This window comes from Pseudopodoces humilis, chromosome 26 (assembly GCF_049639895.1).
Source record: "Pseudopodoces humilis isolate 2021_Gansu_Grassland_sample_001 chromosome 26, ASM4963989v1, whole genome shotgun sequence".
Lineage (NCBI taxonomy): Eukaryota > Metazoa > Chordata > Aves > Passeriformes > Paridae > Pseudopodoces > Pseudopodoces humilis.
In genome coordinates, this window is record NC_142225.1 from 2,055,177 (window position 1) to 2,076,637 (window position 21,461).

A 21,461-nucleotide genomic window follows, 5' to 3' on the forward strand; every position below is an offset into this window, starting at 1 on the left:
AAGCCCTGGTGCAACAAGTGTCATGGAATCATGGAATGGTTTGAGTTGGAAGGGACTTAAAGATCATCCAGTGCCACCCCCTGCCATGGGCAGGGACACCTTCCACTATCCCAGGTGGCTCCAAGCCCCGTCCAACCTGATCTTGGACATTTCTAGGGATGGGGCAGCCACAGCTTCTCTGGGCAACCTGTGTCAGGGCCTCCCATCCTCACAGGGAAGAATTTTTTCCTGATATCCAATCTGACCCTACTCACTGTCAGTTTGAAGCCATTCCCCCTTGCCCTGTCACTCTAGGCATCTGTAAATAATCTCTCTCTGTTTCTTCTAGGCTCCCTTCAGGTACTGAAAGGCCACCATTTGGTCACCCCAAAGCCTTTTCTTCTCCAGGATGAATATAAAGGAGAATTCATGGTCCAGCATCCAGACCCATCCAAGTCTGGCAGCTGAGGGCTTCCATCCTGTTAGATACTCACATTTATCAACCTTTTAATAACAGCTACACAAGTGTTCCCTCTGGAAGTCTATAGGGTCCCTGCAGGTAAGAAAGGCACTTACCTGGAAAAGCACCTCATCTGCTTAGGGTGGGTGAGGTTCTTCCAGCAAGTTTCTCCAGCCTTAATAGAGATGAATTTCAACACCCTCGAGTTGGGTCCAACCTCCACTTCCTGGCGGGTGGTTTTCACTGTTAGACTCAGCTATAAATGGGTCAAAAAGGTATTGCCTGTCCAGAGTCTGTAGGAAAAGAGCTGATGGTTTCTGTGGGCTTTGGGAACTCAGCCTTCTACCTCACAGTTCTCCTGTGCCTCAGACAGTGGCTGGGTTTGCAAACCCAGAAGAAATCATTGCTCAGAGAAGCTTTGAGTTCAGACCAGCCAAAGGAGCATCATTATTCCCCTTAGATTTCAGGAACTGCCAAACTTTATGGGAATCTGACCCCAAAACCCATGTTGGGAGTAAATAGCAATCATTTGCACCACTTGGGAAGGAGGACAGGGGAAAGAAATTCCTCTCTGGAGAGCCAAATTAAACCTTAGTGCAGCCACAAATGAGAAATGGGAGTGAAGAGACTGTCCCCACATGCTCCCATCTCTGAAAGTGTTCTCAGTCTGCCCCCACCTCTGGGGTTACAATCCAGCCAAACCACGTGAAGCAGAAAGAGAAATGTTTGGCAAGGAGTCGAGGCTGCTCTTCCGAGCTGCCAAACCTCATCAGAGCTGCCTGCAGGCAAAGCAGGGCTCTGCCACCTCTGTGCAGCGTTGAGCACAGCCACCCACCATCCCCACTGTGGCTCCAGGGCAGCAGGAAAATATGCTGCCAGCCGAGGTGAGGAGAAAATGCTGGATACTGCTGGCTCTGGGAGCCAGGAGGCTCTCCCAGGCCAGGATTCTGAACAGCAACAGCATTCTCTGTATTAAAACACCCCACCATAAATAGAGAATGGGTCATTTATTGTCTTCAGTGAATTTAAGTGCAACTGATACTGCATTGGTGTGTGATTTCTCAAAGGGGTGACAAGGCTGTCACCCGTAATAACCTTGCCCACTGTGTGTGACAGCCACCCAAGGCAGGAGCGCAGGGCCGGCCTCGGCGGGGCTGGCGAGACAGCTCCAGCTCTGGGCCATTGCATCAGCACCGGGGATGCAATCATGGAGGTCATTGCTGCTCAGTGGTACTCAGTGCTGCTCATTGCTCCTCAGAGCTGCTCATTGCTGCTCATTGCTGTTCAGTCCTGCACAGTATTCCTCAGAGCTCCTCAGGGTTCCTCAGAGCTCCTCAGAGCTCCTCAGTGTTCCCCAGTGCCCCTCAGTGTTCCCCAGTGCCCCTCAGTGTTCCTCAGTGTTCCCCAGTGCTCCTCAGTGTTCTTCAGTATTCCTCAGAGCTCCTCAGTGTTCCCCAGTGCTCCTCAGTGTTCCTCAGTGTTCCCCAGTGCTCCTCAGTGTTCCCCAGTGCTCCTCAGTGTTCCCCAGTGCTCCTCAGTGTTCCCCAGTGCTCCTCAGTGCTCCTCAGTGCTCCTCAGTGTTCCTCAGAGCTCCTCAGTGTTCTTCAGTGTTCCTCAGAGCTGCTCAGTGTTCCTCAGTGCTCTCCTCAGTGCTCCTCAGTGCTCCTCAGTGCTCCTCAGTATTCCTCAGTGTTCCTCTGTGCTGCTCTGTGCTCCTCAGTGCTGCTCTGCGCACCAAGAGATGCCCAGCAGAGTCCAAATTCCTCTTCTGCAAGACTCCCTGCAAGGCACCAACCCCTGTTTGTTCTGCAGGGTTAAGCAAGGGGACACCCTATGGGTGGAAGCAGCATCCATCCTCGGTGCTGTCCTCTGCTCCCCCAAGTTGCACAAAGAACGAGTGCAGGGGGCTGAGTTGTTCTCCTGGTCTTCAGGTACAAACCTGATACACCGCATTTCTCACTGGAAGGGATGGGGGAAAGCACAGGGCTCTTTGCAGATATTCCTTTTTCATTTCCAAGAGGAAGAAGAACAAAAGAGCCCCAGCAGGCCCCAGCAGCAGCCAGCCAGCAGAGCCACCGGCCAGGCAGGCAATTAACACATTGTCACTGAACCAGGAGAACAGCCCTGATGGCTGGGACCGCCAGCAGCCTCTGGCTTCTTCTCTTTTGTTTGGGAGCCAAAGGAAAACAGAGGAAGGAGCTACCATCCTGTTGGCCAAGGGTCAGATTCCACTTGGATCAGCACCCACGCTGCCCCCTGCGCCAGGCTGCTGCGGATGTCAGGTGGCAGAGGCCGGGCTGCCAGGGGCTGAAGGAAAGCAAGGAGCTCTCCTCCGCCTCTGCTTTGCCAGGGGATCTTAGAAAAGGCCACTGTCATCCCAAAATGTCCAGATGTGCCTGCAGCCAAGCGGGGTTGCCCTGACATTTCTTGCGGCTTCCTCCACCCACCACAGAAATCCAAAGGGATAAAAATCAAAGTCTGGAGGAAGGAAGAGAAGAATCGCTTCTCAAGGCATTTCTACTAGAAATTGTTTAGGGAGTGCTGGTTTCCAAACAATCCTGGCATTGAAAAGAGCAGCAGATCTGGGGTTCACCCAGTGCCAGCTGAACCTCTTCTTGTAGAAGACATCTGGACCCACTTTTTTGTTGGCCTTAATGCCACAATTTTGGTCTAACTGATACAGAAACTCAGGTTGGGAATGGGATTTCAAACTGTGATTTTCAGTCTCTGCAGGAATAAAGAGATTTTGGACAGTCTCACAGTGCCTGAGCACCATGTGGAGGCAGCATCAGGAGCAGGATGGGGGAATTCTCACACCAGACTGAGAGCTCTGACACCTTGCACAATAGCAGTAATAAAAATCAAAGAATTAAGAGCCATGAGGGAAGTGTGAAGCCCCTGAGACAGGAGAGGTCACAAGGCAAGGCTGCTTTTCAGATGGCACAGCAGTGAGTTTGGCTTCTTCTGCCAGAACTTGGCTGAAACAAGCAGGAAAATTTGAACAGGGGGGAAGGGGATGCTTCATTAAATATTCATAGGAAAATGCATTTTTCTCCTTCATAAATAACAAAAATGTGTTCCTCCTCAATTAATATGCATCACTACTAACTTGTCTAATGAAGCCAAGCTCAGTCTGAGGAACTCAATGCTAATGCTTTCTGTCAGCTACACGCACCAGCACTCACAGATTATTTTTCAGTCATTTTTTTCATGATTTTCCTCCCAAGGTGGGAGTTCCCAGCTTGTGTCTGTCCTGAAAAATGCGAGCCAAGGATCTAGAGACACAGTAAGTAAGAAAGAGCATCACACTAGAGATACAATCGTGCTGTACCAGGCAGTGAAACCCAGCCCTGGTGGGTTGGGGTTTTTCCTTAATTAGAAATATAAGCAATCCCTCTTGCTAGCCTATATTTGGACTAGGATATTTAAAGAATTCCTTTTATTAAAAGAGGAAGACATGGAAGTCCCCCGCAGAAGGAGGCTGACACTAGAAAATACAAAGATTATGGGGTGGTAACATGTACTTCATATTTCCCATTTTGCCAGCCATGGGGTGGATGATTAGAGGAAGAGGAGGAGGATGCTGAAGTCCAGATGCAAATCACCCCAAGGCAGAGCCAAGATCCACTTTGCAGCACTTGAGACGTTGCCAGAGAGGGACCCAGGGCACCAGACCTGAATGCAGATGGATTATGTGGACTACAGGGCTGTTTTCTTGTAGGGAGTCCTCAAAACAGATTGAGAGAACAAGGACTTGTAATGACAGACCAAGAGAGAAAGGTTTCAAACTGAAAGAAAGTAGATTTAGATTAGATGTTAGAAATTCTTCCCTGTGAGGGTGGGAGGGCCCTGGCACAGGTCTTCCAGAGAAGCTGTGGCTGTCCCATCCCCAGAAGTGTCAAAGGCCAGGCTGGAGCAACCTGGTCTAGTGGAAGGTGTCCCTGCCTAGTTAGGGGCTGGAATTGGATGATCTTTAAGGTTCCTTCCAACCCAAACCATTCTGGGATTACAGGATTCCATGATTTTGTGATTCAGCTGAGACTCCACATCTCACTACAGGTCCTTCAGAAAGGTCCTTAATCAGTTGCTTGCTTGAATCCTTCCTCTGCATCTTCCCCATGAGCTCCCCTGTCTCTCCCGGAGTCCTTTCTGACTGTCTGGACCTGTCTCGTCACAAAAGGCCAGCTGTCAGTGCTGTCTCTCGCCTCCTGCACGCTGCATGTCACCGCCTGGCTCCAATCGCTGTCACCCCAGCCCGGGCTGCCGGGCCCGGCTGTGAACCCTGGCAGCAGGGTGCAGACACGTGTGAGCACTGAGCCGTCCCTCCTGCTGGGACAGTCACCTCCAGGCAGCTGGGAAGGTAACTCCTGCCACAGCAACACACAGCATAGCTGGGCTTTCAGGCTATTTAAGCCCTGGAGATTCAGCTGTTCCGCACAGGGCCACTGATGTTTCCTCAGAGCACCCCAAAACCTCCATGAGAGCAACACACAGGGACAACTGCAGCATCCGTCCTGTCCTGCTGTCCCAAATTCCCTCTGCTTTGGCCACAGGGAGTGAGTGCACTTTGACAGAGATCCAGCTGGCTGGCCATGCCCACCAGCACATCACCAGGGCCACTGCTCTCCCCTCCCGTTGCTGCTTCACACTCTCCAGCAGCCCCAAAGTGGTTGAGATGGGATTTTAACAACATCTCGCTGGTCCCTCTCTGTGCCCAGCTGCAGGCAAGAGGCAGAGAGCAAAATGACAGCACCAGTTTCCTCCAAAGAGGAAATCTGGGGTCTTTGTAGTCAAGAAGCAGATGATGGACCACACACAGCCTGAAACCCATGAGCAACTTCTGGAAATGCCATGCTGGTACCACCCTCCTCCTGTCTCCACACCAGCCCCAGGGAGGAGAGCCATAAAACGGCAGCAGAGAAATGCAGGAGCCAGCCCAGCACACAGCACCTCTGGAGATGAATATTCGAGTGAATTTCCCCATTTTTTGTTCAGGATGGAGAAAAGATGGCTTTGGGGACATCTCATTGCAGCTCCCCAGAACCTTGAGAGCTTATGAAAAGGAGAGAGAGAGAGAATTTTTATATGGGCAGATAGTGACAGGACAAGGGACAATGGTTTTAAACTGAGAGGGCAGGTTTAGATTAGATATTACAAAAATATTCTTTATTCAGAGGGTGGGGAGGCCCTGGCACAGGTTGCCCAGAGCAGCTGTGGCTGCCTTATCCCTGGAAGTGTCCGAGGCCAGGTTGGACAGGGCTTGGAGCACCCTGGAACAGTGGAAGATGTCCCTGCCATGGCAGGAGGGGTGAAACTGGATGAGTCTTAAGGTCCTTTCCAACCCAAACTATTCTGGCATTTAACCCCTCAAAACCAGGCTTACACAGCAAAAGAGTGAAGTGCCAGAGAACGACAAATCAACAAAAAATAATCCCTGGTTTAAAATCACCTTACACAGGTCCCTCTCAGGATGACCTAGAATTGATGGATCATGAATTTTCTTTTACCAGCCCAGCCAAAACCTTGTATCTGCTTGAAAGAGCAGGCGATGCTACACAGGAGGAGAGCCAAGAGCAATACTTCTAACCCCGCGTTAACAAACATGACTCACCCATTTATTTTCACTGGTATGTTCATGGTTATTTTAAGCTTTGTCTAAAGAATGCCAGCTACTGTATAATAACTACAATGAAAGATGGCAGTGTTTTTATTTTGCTTTACAACTAAAGATTTATTTTTAGGTCCTTTTAAATAATGCAAAGTGAAACTGGTTTGTAAATTACTTTAAAGACTTTGGCACTGATTTCCTAAAGCAGATCCACATGAGCAAGTCCCAGCTCCAGGCCAGTGTCCCCATGAGGGAAGACTGGTGGCTCAGGTGCCACGGGCTTTGTTCTTCCCTGGGATTCAGCCTGGCAGCCAGGACATCCCAGAAAAATTCCACCTCACAGGTGAGGGTTTTTAAGAGGCAAGACTGTGCTTTGCAGGGTGTTTAGTTCAAGTCTGAGTCTAAACAGCTGCCGTGTTTCCCCAGGCCCTTCCCAGCACTTAGGCAGTATAAGAGGAATTATTGGTGTGTTGGATCCATCCTTGCCCTGCTCCCTGTTGTGCTGGTTTGCAACCTGGAGCATTCCAGGGGGTCCTGTGGGGTTACACCATAAGCTCCCATCAGGCATCCATCTGCTCCGTGGTTCTCCATCTGCTCCCACAGCAAGGAGCTGGGTATTGTCTGGGGAGGATGCAAGTCAGGACTCCTGGGCTCTGCTCCTCCAAACCAAATCAGTGGAGGAGGGAAAAAAATATCCATAGCCTGAGGTTGTCCTCCCTCTGTTGGAAATGGGGAGAAAGGAAAACAACACCCAACACCCAACTCCTGTTCTGGAGAAACTTGGTACTGAGTAGTCAGAGCCCAAGGCTCAAAGAGCTTGTTAGGAAAAGGGGGAAATCAGCACTTCTAGCTTCCTTCTCCTTGTCAGGACTCTCCATGCTGGGAGAAGGGTGCCCAGGGCTCAGCTGTGGAAAAAGACAAGCTGGGCCTGCTGGCTGCTCCTGCCTGTGGTGCCAGACACATGGCACATCTCCAAAGCCCCTGGGTACAGGAGCTGGAGAACCAGGGGTTAAGTGCCTGTTCACATGGGTGATGATTTTAATTTCACACTTACAAATCCCTCTTAAGGATTTCTTGGAGCTGGCAAACTCAGAGCTCCCCGGGGCCATGCCTGCTCGCTTTGACGTAGCCATGGCAGGGTTTTCCCTAGGCTGGGTCTAAGCAAGGCACATGCAGGGTGATGGGTCTCCCTGAACACCACTGTGTACATCCAGTGGTTTGTCTGGCCCAGGCAGAGCTCCCTTCTCCCTCCAGCACACCAATTTCCAGGGTAAATCCCAATTCCTGTTTGGAAAACAGAAGGAGAAGCATCTTTGGAACAAGAGCGGCTGAACTTTAGCTGACCAAGGGAATAACCACATCCAACCACCCCTTCTCAAACTTCCCACAACTCTGAGTAAACACCATCCCATAGCTTCATTTCACCTTCCTGCCCTCCCCACACTTGTATCTGGAATAAATCCCCTTTGCCATCCCCAGGAGACAGAGGGATGGGGAAGGCTATAACTGCTCATACGAAATGCAGAGCCGCTCACACAGGGTGCTCTCGGCAGGGACGCTGCTCTTGGCTTTGCTCTCTGCTCCATGTTTATTCCAGCTCTGCTGGCAAATCTGCAATATGCTCCTGCCTCCAAGCAGACCCGAGCTTCCCTAAGAATTTTCCATCAGAAATTCACTGTCAGGCTCCCAGAGCCACTCGCTCTTCTGCAGCTGTTTTCTGCCCTCTTGTGAAGCTCTGCAGAAATCCACAACTCTGCTGAGCCACATTCCCTCATTTCCCAAGCAGAGACGTGAAGAGATAGTGACTGTCCCCAGCTCACATCACTAAGGATTTCCTGAGAGTGAATAAGGGTTTAAGGGCCATCACCTCTCCCAAAGATGTTCATTGCTCCCACTTCTGCAACAACCCACACTGGGCTCAACCCTGTCTGAGCTGCAATCACCATTTTGCAAACTCCTGAGCAGATCGCCCCTTGTACTACTGGCCTTGGCAGAGACAAAGCTCTTGTTCTCTCCATCCAGCCTAGTGCTTCCCTGAGACCCTGTGGGAATAAAGGCTCAGCAATCTATGGATTCTAAAAGGCTGAGCATCTCCACAGGCTCTTCCTACCAACAGCTCCTCAGGTGCACAGGCCAGCGCATTGTAGAGTTCATCCCTTCCTCCCTTTTTCCTGACCTTATTTTGGGAATTACCTCATTAGGACTTGGTTTGTCCCAGGGGACAAGACACGGATGCAGTAATCAGCCTGAGGCTCAAAGTGTTCCTGCTCACCAAAGACAACAGTGACTTGTCCAGGAGGAGCAGGAACCTTTGACTCTGATTCACATTTGGTGCCAGCGTGGGCTGTATCAGCACAGCCCAAATTTCTATTTCAATCCCAGATCTCCCCTCTTGGTTTCACAGAGGGACAGACGGGGTGTGATTCATGCAGACAGTGAAAGCAGGGACAGAAGGGGAAGTTGTGCCTTGCTGTGCACGCTGCCCTCCAAGCACAACCCCTCCATCTGAACCCTGCCATCTGATCAACAAGCCATCTTGTCCACAGAAAGCAGGACAGCTTGGACCAATACAGTCCAGCCAGCCAGGCCCCTCCATAAATCCATAGCTGCAATTCCGTTTGCAGTACTGCCCCCCTAAAGCAGCAGAAGTGAGGCACAACAGGGGCTGTGACTCAAAAACCCTGTCCCTGTTAAGGGCCAGCAGATTCACCCACATGCTCTGGCTACAAAAGCCCCCCAGCTCAAACTCCACACAGCATTCTGTGCTCTCCTCCTTCTCCAAAGTGCCAGTGACAGATGCCAAGGGCTCCCTGGGGTCCCTTTCATCTTGCCCTGGCATGTGCTGCTCTCACACAGATTGTGACTGTTCCCATCAATTCCTTGACTCAGGCAGAATGACGTGGTACAAAGCACCGGCTGCACAGCCCCCTGGCTCCTAAACGCCAGGGACAGAAGGAAAACAAACTCCATTTGGTCTGCTCCAGTCACTTGTCACAGCTATTGCAGGACTGCTCCTTAAACGCAGTGTTTATTCCGGATTGTGATTGTATCCAACAGCCTGAGACCACCACACTGAGCCTTTTTCCTTCCAAGAGCTGCTTTTCAGCACTTGGGCTCTGAACCCCACAGGTGCTGTCAGGGATCTGCTTGTGTCGATGCCGGATCCATTCCCAAAGCCGACAGTTGGATCCAGCATGTCCAGAGCCACTTGCCAGATGGCACAGCCACCCTGCTCCGCTCCCAGACACTCAGCCACGCGCAGCCCAACCCGCTCCGACAAGTGAGACAGGAGGAAGGTCAAACCATCTGTTTGCCGAGGGCTCAGTGTTGTACTTAAGGACAAAGTGTTTAAAGACTGGAAATCGGATCTTAGATTTGCCCATTACACAAGTGCTTTAGTCTTGCTTCTGTCCAGTCTCAGTGAGCCTGGAATCCTTTGGGTGCTAAAGCTGATCAGAAATAGGAAAGCAACCCAACAGCAGCACAGTTGTCCTCAAACCAATGCTGCCTCTTGTGCCACATGACAGACAGACCCAACTGTATTCCCAGAACAGGAAAAAAATCTTCTTTTATTTTTCACAATTTAAGTTTCTGAAGCTTTTACTGCTAAAATATTTTGAATATTTCCAAATATTCAGTTGATATCAGTTTCCATCCCTTCCCAGAGCAGCAGCTGCTGCTTCTCATCACAAGCAGCTGGATTTCATGAGACTGTAACTATTGCCAGGAGTTTGGGGAGCTCTGAGACACATGGGCACACACACTCAGGCTTATTAATTCCTTCTGCAATGAAGGAGACCTTTGAAACCTCTCACTTCTACACAGCTCAAGCATATCTTGAGTGCCCTGGTTTGAACTCCCAGTGCACAGTGCTTTGAACTGGAGAGCTGGACTACAAAACCTCCTTCTGAGCTCTCTGAAGCTGAGTTTTCATGAGTTTCCCTGAGTACTCCAGCCACACTGGCATTCCCAGCACTCCCAGCTGTGCCTGCACCCCACAGGGCTCCCACTTGGCTCTGCTGTGTATTCATTTCAAGGCCAGATTGGATGGGATTTGGAGCAGCCTGGGAGAGTGGAAAGTGTCCCTGCCATGACAGGGCTGGAACAGGATGAGCTTTGAGGTCCCTTCCAAACCAAACCATTCTGGGATTCTGTGATCTATTTTTCAAATGTGTTTCTGGTATAACAGGGTGATTCTAAGGGTCAGCATTGGCTAAGGAATCTCTTCTAGGCTGAAATGAAGTTGTGCCTGGCCAAACGCCTTCCAGCTGAAGGTGATCTGCTCTAACATCTCCTTATCCTCACCGTATGGCAGGAAGTGGAAAGAGATGAGCTTTAAAGCCTCTTCCCACCCAAACCAGTCTGGGATTCTCTAAATGCTCCATGATTTGGGAGCATCAGCACCAGCTGCGCTAGTCACGGTCTGATCTGTCCAGAGAGACTCTAACAGCATGAAAATAAAAAAATTAAAAACTTGGAAATTATAAACATCAACCGCCACAAATTATCGAGCCTTCCCGTGTCTAAAGGCTTACCATGGCGCATGCGCAGGGCTGCCACTTGCTGCCGCCGCCATGTTGGCACAGGGCAGGACTGAGGACAGGAGGCCCCGCCCCTCGTGCGGGGCTGGAGGCGGGAACGGCCGAGCCCTCAGAGCCCCGGGAGCGGGAACGGCCGAGCCTTCAGAGCCCCGGGAGCGGGTACGGCTATGGCCGTGCCCTCAGAGCGATGGGAACGGGAACGGCCGAGCCCTCAGAGCCCCGGGAGCGGGAACGGCCGAGCCTTCAGAGCCCCGGGAGCGGGAACGGCCGAGCCCTCAGAGCCCCGGGAGCGGGAACGGCCGAGCCCTCAGAGCCCCGGGAGCGGGAACGGCCGAGCCCTCAGAGCCCCGGGAGCGGGTACGGCTATGGCCGTGCCCTCGGAGCCCCGGGAGCGGGTACGGCTATGGCCGTGCCCTCAGAGCGATGGGAACGGGAACGGCCGAGCCCTCAGAGCCCCGGGAGCGGGAGCGGCCGAGCCCTCAGAGCCCCGGGAGCGGGAACGGCCGAGCCCTGACCAGGGCTCCTGAACCCAAAGAATAGCGGTTAATCCAGGGAACAGAGATTCACCAGGGGGCACCTGGAGCGCGGCCAGGCTGGATGGGGCTTGGAGCAATCTGGTCTAGTGAAAGGTGCCCATGGCAGGGGGTGGAATGAGATGAGCTTTAAGGTCTGTCCCAGCCCAAACCATTCCATGGTTCTGTGATTTCAGGATTCTGGAAGTGCATCATCCTCCTGCTGCCATACAGCAGCCCCTGCACTGCAGACTCCCAGGCTGTCAGGTATAAATCAACAAGGGCGAGCTTTTTCCCAAGTAACCCAGACATCCCAGCTGTGCCTGTATTGCGCAGGGCTCACACTTGGCTCTGGTGTGTAATTATTTCAAGGCCAGGTTGGACGGGGCTTGGAGCAATCTGGGATAGTGAAGGTGTCCCTGCCATGGCAGAGGTGGAACTTGATACGGTTTAAAGTTTCTTCCAGGCCAAACCATTCCGGGATTCTGTTCTCAACTACCAGCATCTCTTAGTAGTATAACAGATCCTAAGGGTCTGGCTAAGGAATCTCTTCTGGCCTGAAATGAAGCCGTGCCTGCCAGAAGACCTTCTAGCTGGAGGTGATCTGGAAACCACCATTTCCTGGTGCTCTCTGCCCAGGGCTGAGCAGGGCTGTCGTGCAGAGCCCTTGGCTGGGAGCACGGGGCACAGCTCCAGAGCCGGGTGAAGTCACTGTGCTGAAGTCACTGTTTCATCACCATCAGGGCAGCTCACGAGGCTGCCCTGGGCAGTGACATCATCACCTCGTGTTCCCAGATGAGGTGTTTGTCACAGGAAAAGGGAAAAGGTTTCTCTCCTTAATGCTGGATGTAGGATAGACTGGAGGTTCATGTGCCACAATTCTGGTAGAAGGGTAGATAAATGTGTTGGGGCATGTTCTGGAAGCTGCCAAAGTCATAGAAATACCAATCAGTGAGGCAAGGTCCAGGGTGGATCATTCCCACTCTTTTCTTTCCTACTTAGAATAAAGGTTGTCTGTGACATCAGCAGCAAAAATGTCATTCATGTGGTCAGCTCTTCTAAAATCTGTGTCCTGGTAGGAGGGCAGGGATGGGAACGTGCTCCCTGGGCCAGTGTCAGCGCTTCCTGCTGAGGAGGCAGCGACTGGGATGTGCTGAAACATTGAGCAGCCAAGAGGCAGCTGAGGGGCCCAGGTGAGCACACACAGGTGAGCAAGGCCCCAGCGTGGGCAAGTTCAGACCCCTGTCCAGGCTACTCCTTTATTCTGCTCCTGTTCCAGTGCACTAAACTGGGGAGGTGCCATGGAAACTTCTTGATTAATCACGGACTGTTTAAACACAAATAATAAACCTCATCTTCCATGAAGGCGAGAGAGGAACACCAACTGGTTTTTGCTAAGATTAGGCTCTTACAGGAGATTTCAACCCAGAATAGAACTGCTCTTTTGGCTTTCTGCATTGGTGTCTTTCTGCCCCTCAGTCCTCTTTTCTCCCCCTGCTGTAGCTGTACAGAATGGTCAGATTGCCTGGTTTGGACCCTGCAGCATCACAGGGTGTTTCCAATTATCCACGGGAGCAGGAGGCACTGAGGGTGGGCTGGTGTGTGGGAAGCAGGACTGGTGAATCCTTTGGTGTTGGCACAGTCCTGCTGATGGAAATGTGAAGCCAAAGCACCCTTTTGTTCCAGGAACTGTGGCAGAGGATACAGCTTAAGGCAGTCCCTGCTGACTTGCAGAGGGATACTCTGCCCCTGTGCTGGAAATCTCCCAGGAGCTTTTCTTTCCTGGCCTCCACAAGCCCTCCCCACTTCACCTCCTTGCAGCCAGCAGCTTTTTTTCCGAGTGCCTTTTGCATCAGCAGTGTCAGGGTTCCAAATTCTTCCTGGTCTGTAGCGCTCTTTTCAATTGTCCTGGGGCTTTTACATCACTGTTGGGCGCTGCTACAAGTATGGCTGGAGCAGGGAATTCTGGACAGGGCTCTGTGTGAATGAATGAGCTCTGTGGGAGCTTGAATGAGCTCAGCCCCTCCTGCCTGCTGCCTTGTGCCCCAAACCCTGGCCAGCTAAAGCTCCTTCAGCCAGGGGAGTGCATTTTGAGCAGGCAGCCACTGTCTGTGGGGAGCAAAGCTGTGGCTGTGTGTAAAAACATCTGGGACATGGCATTTCCTGTATTTCTCAGGTGCAGGAGATGATATTTCTGGTCATGCAGGGGATCTGTGAGGGCAGCAGTGCATCCACAGCTCCCAGCCATGATCCTGCCCGCACAGCACCAGCTCCTCACTGTCCGTGGAACTGCTGGTCGAGGTCTGTGCCAGTGCTTGAAGTCTGACAGCTGCATGTTGGATTCTGGGGTGATTCATTGTCCCACAGAAACAAATTCCTCAAAGTCTTCCTCCTGAAAGGACTTATACATCAGAAATGAAAGTGGGTTAGCAACACACTGCATTCCCAGAACGGGGCAGCCCTGAGGTCACAGCTTTGTCATTGTGGCAGATCCGTGAGGGAAGCGGTTTGGTGTCAGCTGCGTGTTAAATATTCCACCTTGGGGAGCTGAGAGAACATCCTGGCAGGTGCCAGCCTGTCCCTGTCATGTCCTGGCTGAGCAGCTGAGGTGGCTCCTGGTTCATTTGAATCCCACAAGAGGAATATCCTGCTTGGGCTACTGTCCTGTATTGTCAGGCACACAGGTTCCTTGGTTCCCTTTGCCTAATGGAGCTTCCAAGTGGCCCACACTGGATGGTCTCTTTGCCCAAGGCCAAGCTTGGCTCTGTCCCCAAAGCTGGGATGAAGAAATGAGGGACAGGGGAGCAGGGTCCCTGGGCTCGCAGCACTTTCTGACCCAGTGATGGGGAAATGCCAAATGTCACGAGGGTGTTTGGCCTGGTAAAACAACAGACTTGAAACACAGGGTATCACTCAGGGACACACACAGCCTGTGTCCCATCCAGGGCAGGGCAGAGAGAGGCCAGGAAACAGCTTCTGCATTTCCACAGCAGCATTGCCCAATCACTGTTTATGCCACCTGGGTCACTCCTACTCAGATCACCTGGATTTCTTCTTTCCAAGCCCCACCTTTCTGGAGCTCTGGGTACCTCACTCTGACACTATCTGCACCCAGTTAAATTTTTTCTAACTCCTTGCTCCTTTTGGAAGACACCAGGGACAGTGCAAGGCTTTGAAAGCCAGGGAGATGTGGCACTACCTGCTAGGAGGAAATAAGCAGATTCAGTCTTGGCTTCCCTCTGCTTTTCAATGCTAAACACTGTTTATTTCTTGGTGCTGCAAGATTGGGTAAGAAGGTAAAACAAAGGCATTTACAAACAATCTCAATATTACAAAGCTGCAATTAAGAATAAACCATGGCCTGTGTGGCGTGATTCATGGGTTTGGTTTGGGATTGGAGTGCCAGAGTTCTCTAGCTGTATTTGGAAAGCAGTGCAATACTGTGTTACATTTCCAGTTCCCTCTTGTGCTGCTGTCTGAGGGCAGGAGAGCTTGAACCCAAGGCTTGAAGCACTGGGAATGCTGGTGCTTCTCTAAGACTGGCTCTGGTTTTTCCCCAAGCCATGGAGTTGTGCATAAAGGTTTTCCTTAAGCTCAAGGGCTTTGTGTGCCTCACCCATGGTTTCCAGATGCCACTTCCCTCCTGCAGCAGAAGCAGCTGCTGAAGTTGACTCTTCTCATTGCGGTTAATTCTTAGGGGATCTTTGCACTAAAGAAGAGATGGAAAGTGATTTCCAGTGCATTTGTCCTCTTGATTAGGCATGGAATATATTTCTTCCTCTTGTCTCGAGTGTTCAGTTTTATTTTGCTGCTCAGCAGCAGGACCAGCAAGGTGTGTGCAAGGAGCTCAGTGCCTTGGCTCCTGGCTAGTGGCAGACACTGCTCCTGTCTGCAGTTGGGGCTGGATTAACCCTGGGCTGATGCTGGGAGTGGAGCCCACAGCCCTGTCAGCCCCAGCACATCCAGCACAGCTGCTCTGTCACCCTCAGGGCTGTTTTGCAGCCCCCTCACAGAGATCATGGCTGCATCCAGCTCCGTCCAGCACTGCCCCAGCAAGAGGGAGAGAAGCATTTCCTGGTGGCTTTGGGAGAATTTTGTCTGAAGATGTTGGCTAGATTTCCATGTGTATCAGATAAGGCGTGTCCCAGTTATTGTTTGTGCTGGCCACTTGCTCAGCTCTCAGTGCTGCTTTTCCCACTTGCAGCTTCCCAATGTCTCACCCAGCTGCAAAGCTAACAAGGCTTTGCATTTCTAAGGGGATAACCAAAACATCCCTGCATTTGTCAGCCTTTTTGTCCCTTCTTTCCTTCTTTATTGACCTGTTGCCCTACTGAAACCTTGGCCATGTAGGAGGCAGGTGAAACCACAAGTTGTTACCTGGACTCTGTATTTTTACCGTTTTGCAAGCAAACTCAGGCCCTGAAATTGTGAAACAAGGAAAACAACTTGTGTTGTGATTTCTTCAGTAACCTGATCACCTTGTCCAAATTCTGTTATGATTTCTCTAGTAATCCAGCCACCTTCCCCACTCCCTGGGATGGAGTTTGGCAACCTGTTGCAAATGGAGCAAGAGAGTTTTGAGCAGCAGCTTGCAAGACTCAAATATTCCTTTTGTACCAAGGAATATTTGCAGATTCCTACTGCCCAAGAGGCAGGAATTTTGTGCTGAAACTCCAGGGTATCACTGAAGCAGTTCACCACTTTGGGAAGCAGCTTTTCCCTCCCAAAGCCTCAGTCCTGAGGCCCACCAGAGCCCTGGGCTGCTCTGCCAACACATCGGTGTGACATGTGGCTGCCCCCATTGCCTGGGGCTGCCAGTGCTCACCTCAGCCACCCTGCAATGCAGTAATCTTATTTTAATGAGCATTAGGACATCACATCATCTACTTCTGCCCACTGCTGCTGTTTCACTGGACCTTTGGCTCACAGATTGATGTCAAACAGGCATATAAGACACTGAGAGTGTGGTTGGAAAGAGAACCACAGCTGAGGGTTGGCTTGCTGGGGAAAACCCATTGAAGCTGTTGGGCAGCTGTTTTCTTCTTGTTGGGGTGCTTGGAGTTAGCAGAGATGCTGAAAATAAGTGGAAAAGAGGGAAGACCTTACTCTATACTGTTAAGAGGCTGTGGTTTCATGATTCCATACCAAGCTGGAGTGTTATCTGCTTTGCAGGATTTGTCTCCTGACATAATGAAATCTGCGTACAGGATCTATGGGTCATCTTCAGGATCGGTTATATCTTCACTCGGACTGTGTGGATGTGATGTGGGTAAGAGCTACAGATTTCTGTATATTTTTTGTCTAAAGAGATGGAATATCTGGGAATTTTGCAGTTGCAATTTTTTTTTTCATTATCAGTGGTTAATTCCTCAGATTTTTTACTTTATTGTCTTCTTGACGAGTGGAAAACATGAGTAAATTAGGCAGCACAGAGAAAACAGCGTAGATATAGTCACTGCATCTTATTAACTGGAATTAATGGCAAGCATCTCTAATAAAAAAAACCAGAGGTGCTCTCCCTGATAAGGCATTTGGGATTGTTGGTAGATTGCCAAAACAACAAGGGGAAGAGATTCCATTAGCAGGGAAGAGATGCAGAGCTAACAGGAGGAAATGTTATACAAATGCTTCCTGACAATTTTCTCCCATATGTCCAAAAACTTTTAAGATGCCTTGTGCAGAGAATGGGGAGAAATAGGGAAAGAAAACAAAATGCATCTGCCTCCTGCAATATTGAAAGGGCTTGGAAAAGTTGGGTCCACACATTGGAGCTACAGCCCTAAGGAAAACAATGGTTCTAAATGAACATTTAGCAGATAAGATACCCCTTTCCCTGGTGGAAGTGTAGCTTAGAAAGTACATAAATAACAATGTAAGGGATGTAGAATGATTGCTTTCCTTTGCTTTACTTCAGATGAGGTAAAGGAATATCTCCTCAGTCATCTGAAAACCTCTTTCTGGGGCCTGGTCCCTGGAGGAGGGATACAGAGACTATTAAAGGATGCCTTACAAAAATTCCTGCCTCCAAATGCTCACGAGCTGTTGTCTGGAAAGCTGCACATTGTCCTCACCCGTCTGCATGACTGGAGAAATGTGACAGTGTCTGACTTTGCCTCGAAGGAGGAGCTGATTCAGGTGGGAGAAGCCACAGCCACCCCGTGAGGGAGGAGCTGGGTGACATTTGCTGCCCGGCCATGTCCCACAGCACAAAATCACAGAATGGTTTGGGTTGGATGGGACCTTAAAGCTCCTCCAGTTCCAGCCCTGTCATGGGCAGGGACACCTTCCACTGTCCCAGGCTGTTCTCAAGTCCCATCCAACCCAGCCTTGATCAACAACTGGGCAGCCACAGCTTCTCTGGGCAGCCTGCGCAGGGCCTCAACAGCTTCATGATAAAAACCATCTGCCCAATATCTAAATCTGCCCTTGTAGTTAGAAACCATCACCCCTTGTCATATCCTAAGAGGCCCATTCTTGTCTATGCCATGATTTCTGTCCTTGCCACCCTCTGAATCCACACAAGCTGAAATAATTTAAAAAAAACAGCTCTTTTGATTGCTGTCTGAGTTATCCTGAACATGCAGGGAGCAAATTGAGGCATTTCACAAGTTCCCTTCCTACTTCTCTGCCCTGGCTGTGGGTATCCCACATGGTCTGGTGCCCATTTGTCAGTGGTGCCCAATAACCCTGCTGGGGGGTCGCTTTTTGCATTCACAGATGAGCCACCACGCCCAAAGGACACAGTTTCTGTGGCTCTTTGCTCACCTTTGTCCTTCCCATCTCACCCACAGGCTGTGATGTGCAGCTGCTATGTCCCGGTGTATTTTGGGTTCTCCCCTCCAACATACCGTGGGGTGGTGAGTAGCTTTGTGGTCTGGAGACCCTGTCCCAGCTCAGGCCCAGGGCCCCTCCAGCATCTTTCCTTTCTCCAGTGGTGGCATTAAGGATGTTTCTACCTGTGTTTGCCACCAACATAGCTCAGGATGGGTTCCCCCAGTGTCTGCAGAGGGAAGAACAGGGCCCCAAAATATGACCTCACTGCAGACTGAGCTTCTCACAGAATTGTCCATCTTCCCCTGTCCCTGGAGTTGCTTCAGCTCCCTTGTGCTGCGGTTTCCTCCCAGTTCCATTGTGGGAGTGTTTTGGGGGGAAGGGAGCAGGGTGGGTGTGGACCTGGAGCAGGGGAGCAGCGGGTGGAGCTGATCCCTGGAAGGAGATCCCTGGAGCCCCAGAACCTCAGTCTGGTGTGGGCCTGGCTGGGGAACAAGGCCCACATTTGCCTGTGTGAGCAGCACTGCTCTCTCTGCCAAGGGCAAGGCTCAGGGCTCCCTGCTCTGTCTCCCAGCGCTATGTGGACGGGGAGCTGGCCATGTGGAGAGCCAACTTCGTGTCCCGCTCCACCATCACCATCTCTGCCTTCGCCGGTGAATATGATATCTGTCCCAGGGATGGCCCAGCTGCCTTCTTGACCTTCCAGCTCGCTGATTGTATCATGCAGATCTCAAAAATGAACTTCTGCCGATTAAAGAACATTTTATTGGTTCCTAAACGCCAGGTGAGCTGCTCTTCCAGGTAGGCAGAGCCATGAGCCCCTGCAGCTGCCCTGAGTGCCACTTCTCCCCACAGGTCATGGACCGCTTTCTTATCGAGGGCTACCAGGATACGGTCTCCTTCCTAAAGAGACTGAGTAAGTGACTGGGAGTGAGGACAAGTAGGTTGGTGTTTCCCTTACGTTGTTGATTTGCTGACACAAGGTAAGAGATGCTGCCCCAGAGTGACTGGGGCAGAGAAATGCCTGTATTCCTGACACTGCCAGGATTACCTGAGTCCTGGCCTCTCCTGAAGTTCCCTCTGGAGCCACACTCCCCTTTTCTCTGCCATACTGGGCATGACAGAGCTTTTCCCCAGGGAACACAGATCCCAGGGCCTCTAGACAGAAGCACAGGCTCAGGTGTCCTGTGTGGTGTTTGAAGCCCCTGATGCACAGAGCAGCAATGTTTGGTCATCCGTGAGCCCTGGGATCATCAGTATCCCAGATTTCCAGTCAGCCCAGGTTGTGCCTCACTCTGCTGCAGACCTGGCAGTTTAGCAACAAGCAGTGAGAGCTGGAATCTCTTCCCACCAGGGGATTTCCAGGTGAATTACTTTGAGGGCTTCACACTTTCCTTGGCCAATGAATCCATTCAGAAAGGTGAGGAGACCCTGCTCCTGAAGCCACAAATGAGGGTTCTTCACTCAAGAGCCACCGATCATGAGGATGACACCACAGAGAACTCAGGGATCAGCCAGCAAAAGATGAAGTAGAGGAAGCCCCACACCCCTTCTCCACCCCCACCAAGGTAAAGTACCAGCTTCCTTTACCCCATCAGTTTTCAAGTGACACTTGCCCAGGGCTGTCAGTGCCCAGAGAGGCTCTGTGGCAGCTGAGAACATCAGGAATGGGAGAAAGTTCCCTCTCAGGTCAGGGGTTACAAGTGGGGCCTCACACTGAGCCCTCGCCCTCAACATGGGTGAGCACTGGGGACTTCATTTGTGGCTGGGTCAGAGCTCTCTCCATGGAGAAGGCCATGTATTCACTCACCTTGTGAGGTAAGAACAGGTTCTGCCCACACATCCCTTCATTTGGGGTGTCTCAAGGGTTTAAGCTGCCTTTGCTATGACAGCCAAATCCAAACATCTCCTTAGGAACTCTGGCTGCAGCCACAGAAATAGTTAGTGCAAGGAAAGCATATCACAGCTGTAGGTAAACCTCTTACTGTATCATTTTCAAGCAACACAAGGCAGGTTTAAATCCAAAACTTATCGTTTTCTGCAATCCTATACAAAATAATGCCCACTCCCATTTTAGTTTTGCATGGAAAACCAGTGAATCCTCTGCATTTCACTTTGCAGTTTGTTACTAAAAATTACAAAGAAGCAGCTGATGAAATGCAAAATTTCTTTCCGTTTTACTCTTTATTTTCTTCTTCTTTCTGAGTCTTTCAACATTTCAGAATTTATCAGCTTAAGAAAAATTACACAGCTTTTTCAACATGATGATTATTTAAAATGTAGCCAGATAAATTAAATGTGAAGAATGACACAATCTGCTAAATCACAACAAATGAGCAACATACAGGGGAAAGAATAGGACTGTTACCATTCCAGATCTAAAAAGAAAAGCTTGTAAAACATAAAATAGGAGCAAGAAAGATATTTCCTTTGAAAACAAACCAACTCTAGACTCACTAAGAAATGCAGGACACAGTGTTAGGCTGTAGAAGTTGATTCCCTGGTTGCTTTTCTAAAGGCTCCATCAGTCTGAGCTATGTGGAGCTTTTGGTAGCAACAAGGTGAGAATGAGGTTTCTTTGGATGTTGGGCAGCTCTGGGCTATCAGGGATCTCTGTCTCTGGTTTGCAGCTGGGCTGCAACATTTTTGACCAGCCTCAGGTGAAAAATTCCTCCTGTGGAAGGAATCAAGACTCATCTGTTAGGCCAGAGACCAATCAAGGGGTGAGTCCAGGCTCTTGTTCTCCAGAGGAGAAGCACATCAGATTTTCCACTTCTGGCAAGGAAAAGCCCTACTGATGAAGGGCAGGCGAAGGCTCTTTCACTGTTTGTCTGTGCAATGCTAGAATGTCATTGATGCCACCAAAGCACCAGGGGGATAAACTCGTGAACAATTTGTACCTGATTTCTTGAACAAGTGACATTTCCAGAGGACAAGTGTCTGGAGCTGCAATCCCATGAGGCTCAGGCTGCATTAGCAGGTTATCCACAAGCACTTGCCTCTTATCCATGTGCCCAGCCGGACAATTGCACAAGGAATTGCACCCTCCTCAGTACCCAGACTGGAAACTGAGGCTGGCATGAGGGACCTGCAGCCAACAGCCAGGGCCACGGGCAGGACTGGGCACATGCTTGGCTTTGTTGGGCTCAGTTTCATGCATCACTCAAGGACTCTTCCCTCTAGACCTGCAGTGGGATCCAGCTCCAGAGGGAGCTCTGCTGTGTTGGGTTGTCTCCAGACTCTCATCCCATCCACCTCAGGCTTCACATTTCTGCTGAGCTCAAAGCAGAATGAAGACAGGGGTATGAGGGTGATATTCTGAGGATACCAAAACCTGCTGCCCTTTAGACAACAGGAGGAAGGGAAGCAGCTCTGAGCAGGCACTTGAATCCAGTTTGTCCTACAGGAACTGCCTGAGGTGTCTGTCAGACTGACCAACGTGGTTTTATTCCCTTTAGGGCCAGCTCGGCCACAGAAGAGCATTTCTGAGCCCGCTGCTGCCTTTGGTCCCAGGTTACGCTTTAAAGAGGCAATGAGCAACTTGGAACCCAGCCTGAAGGCTGAGCCTGACCTACCCCGAGGAGCACATG

The 21,461-nt window shown here is 50.7% G+C and overlaps 1 protein-coding gene across 1 annotated transcript; it reads left to right on the forward strand.

Annotated features, from left to right (window-relative positions):
* Nucleotides 1-10,583: 10,583 nt before the first annotated feature.
* Nucleotides 10,584-21,396, forward strand: LOC102109501 (patatin-like phospholipase domain-containing protein 4). The gene is made up of 8 exons (XM_088067299.1): nt 10,584-10,983; nt 16,166-16,369; nt 17,015-17,235; nt 17,892-17,957; nt 18,446-18,655; nt 18,727-18,787; nt 19,226-19,439; nt 20,502-21,396. Exons 1-7 carry the CDS (start codon nt 10,584-10,586, stop codon nt 19,402-19,404), a joined length of 1,341 nt encoding a protein of 446 aa, XP_087923425.1. The 3' UTR covers nt 19,405-19,439; nt 20,502-21,396.
* The last annotated feature ends 65 nt before the right edge of the window (nt 21,397-21,461 follow it).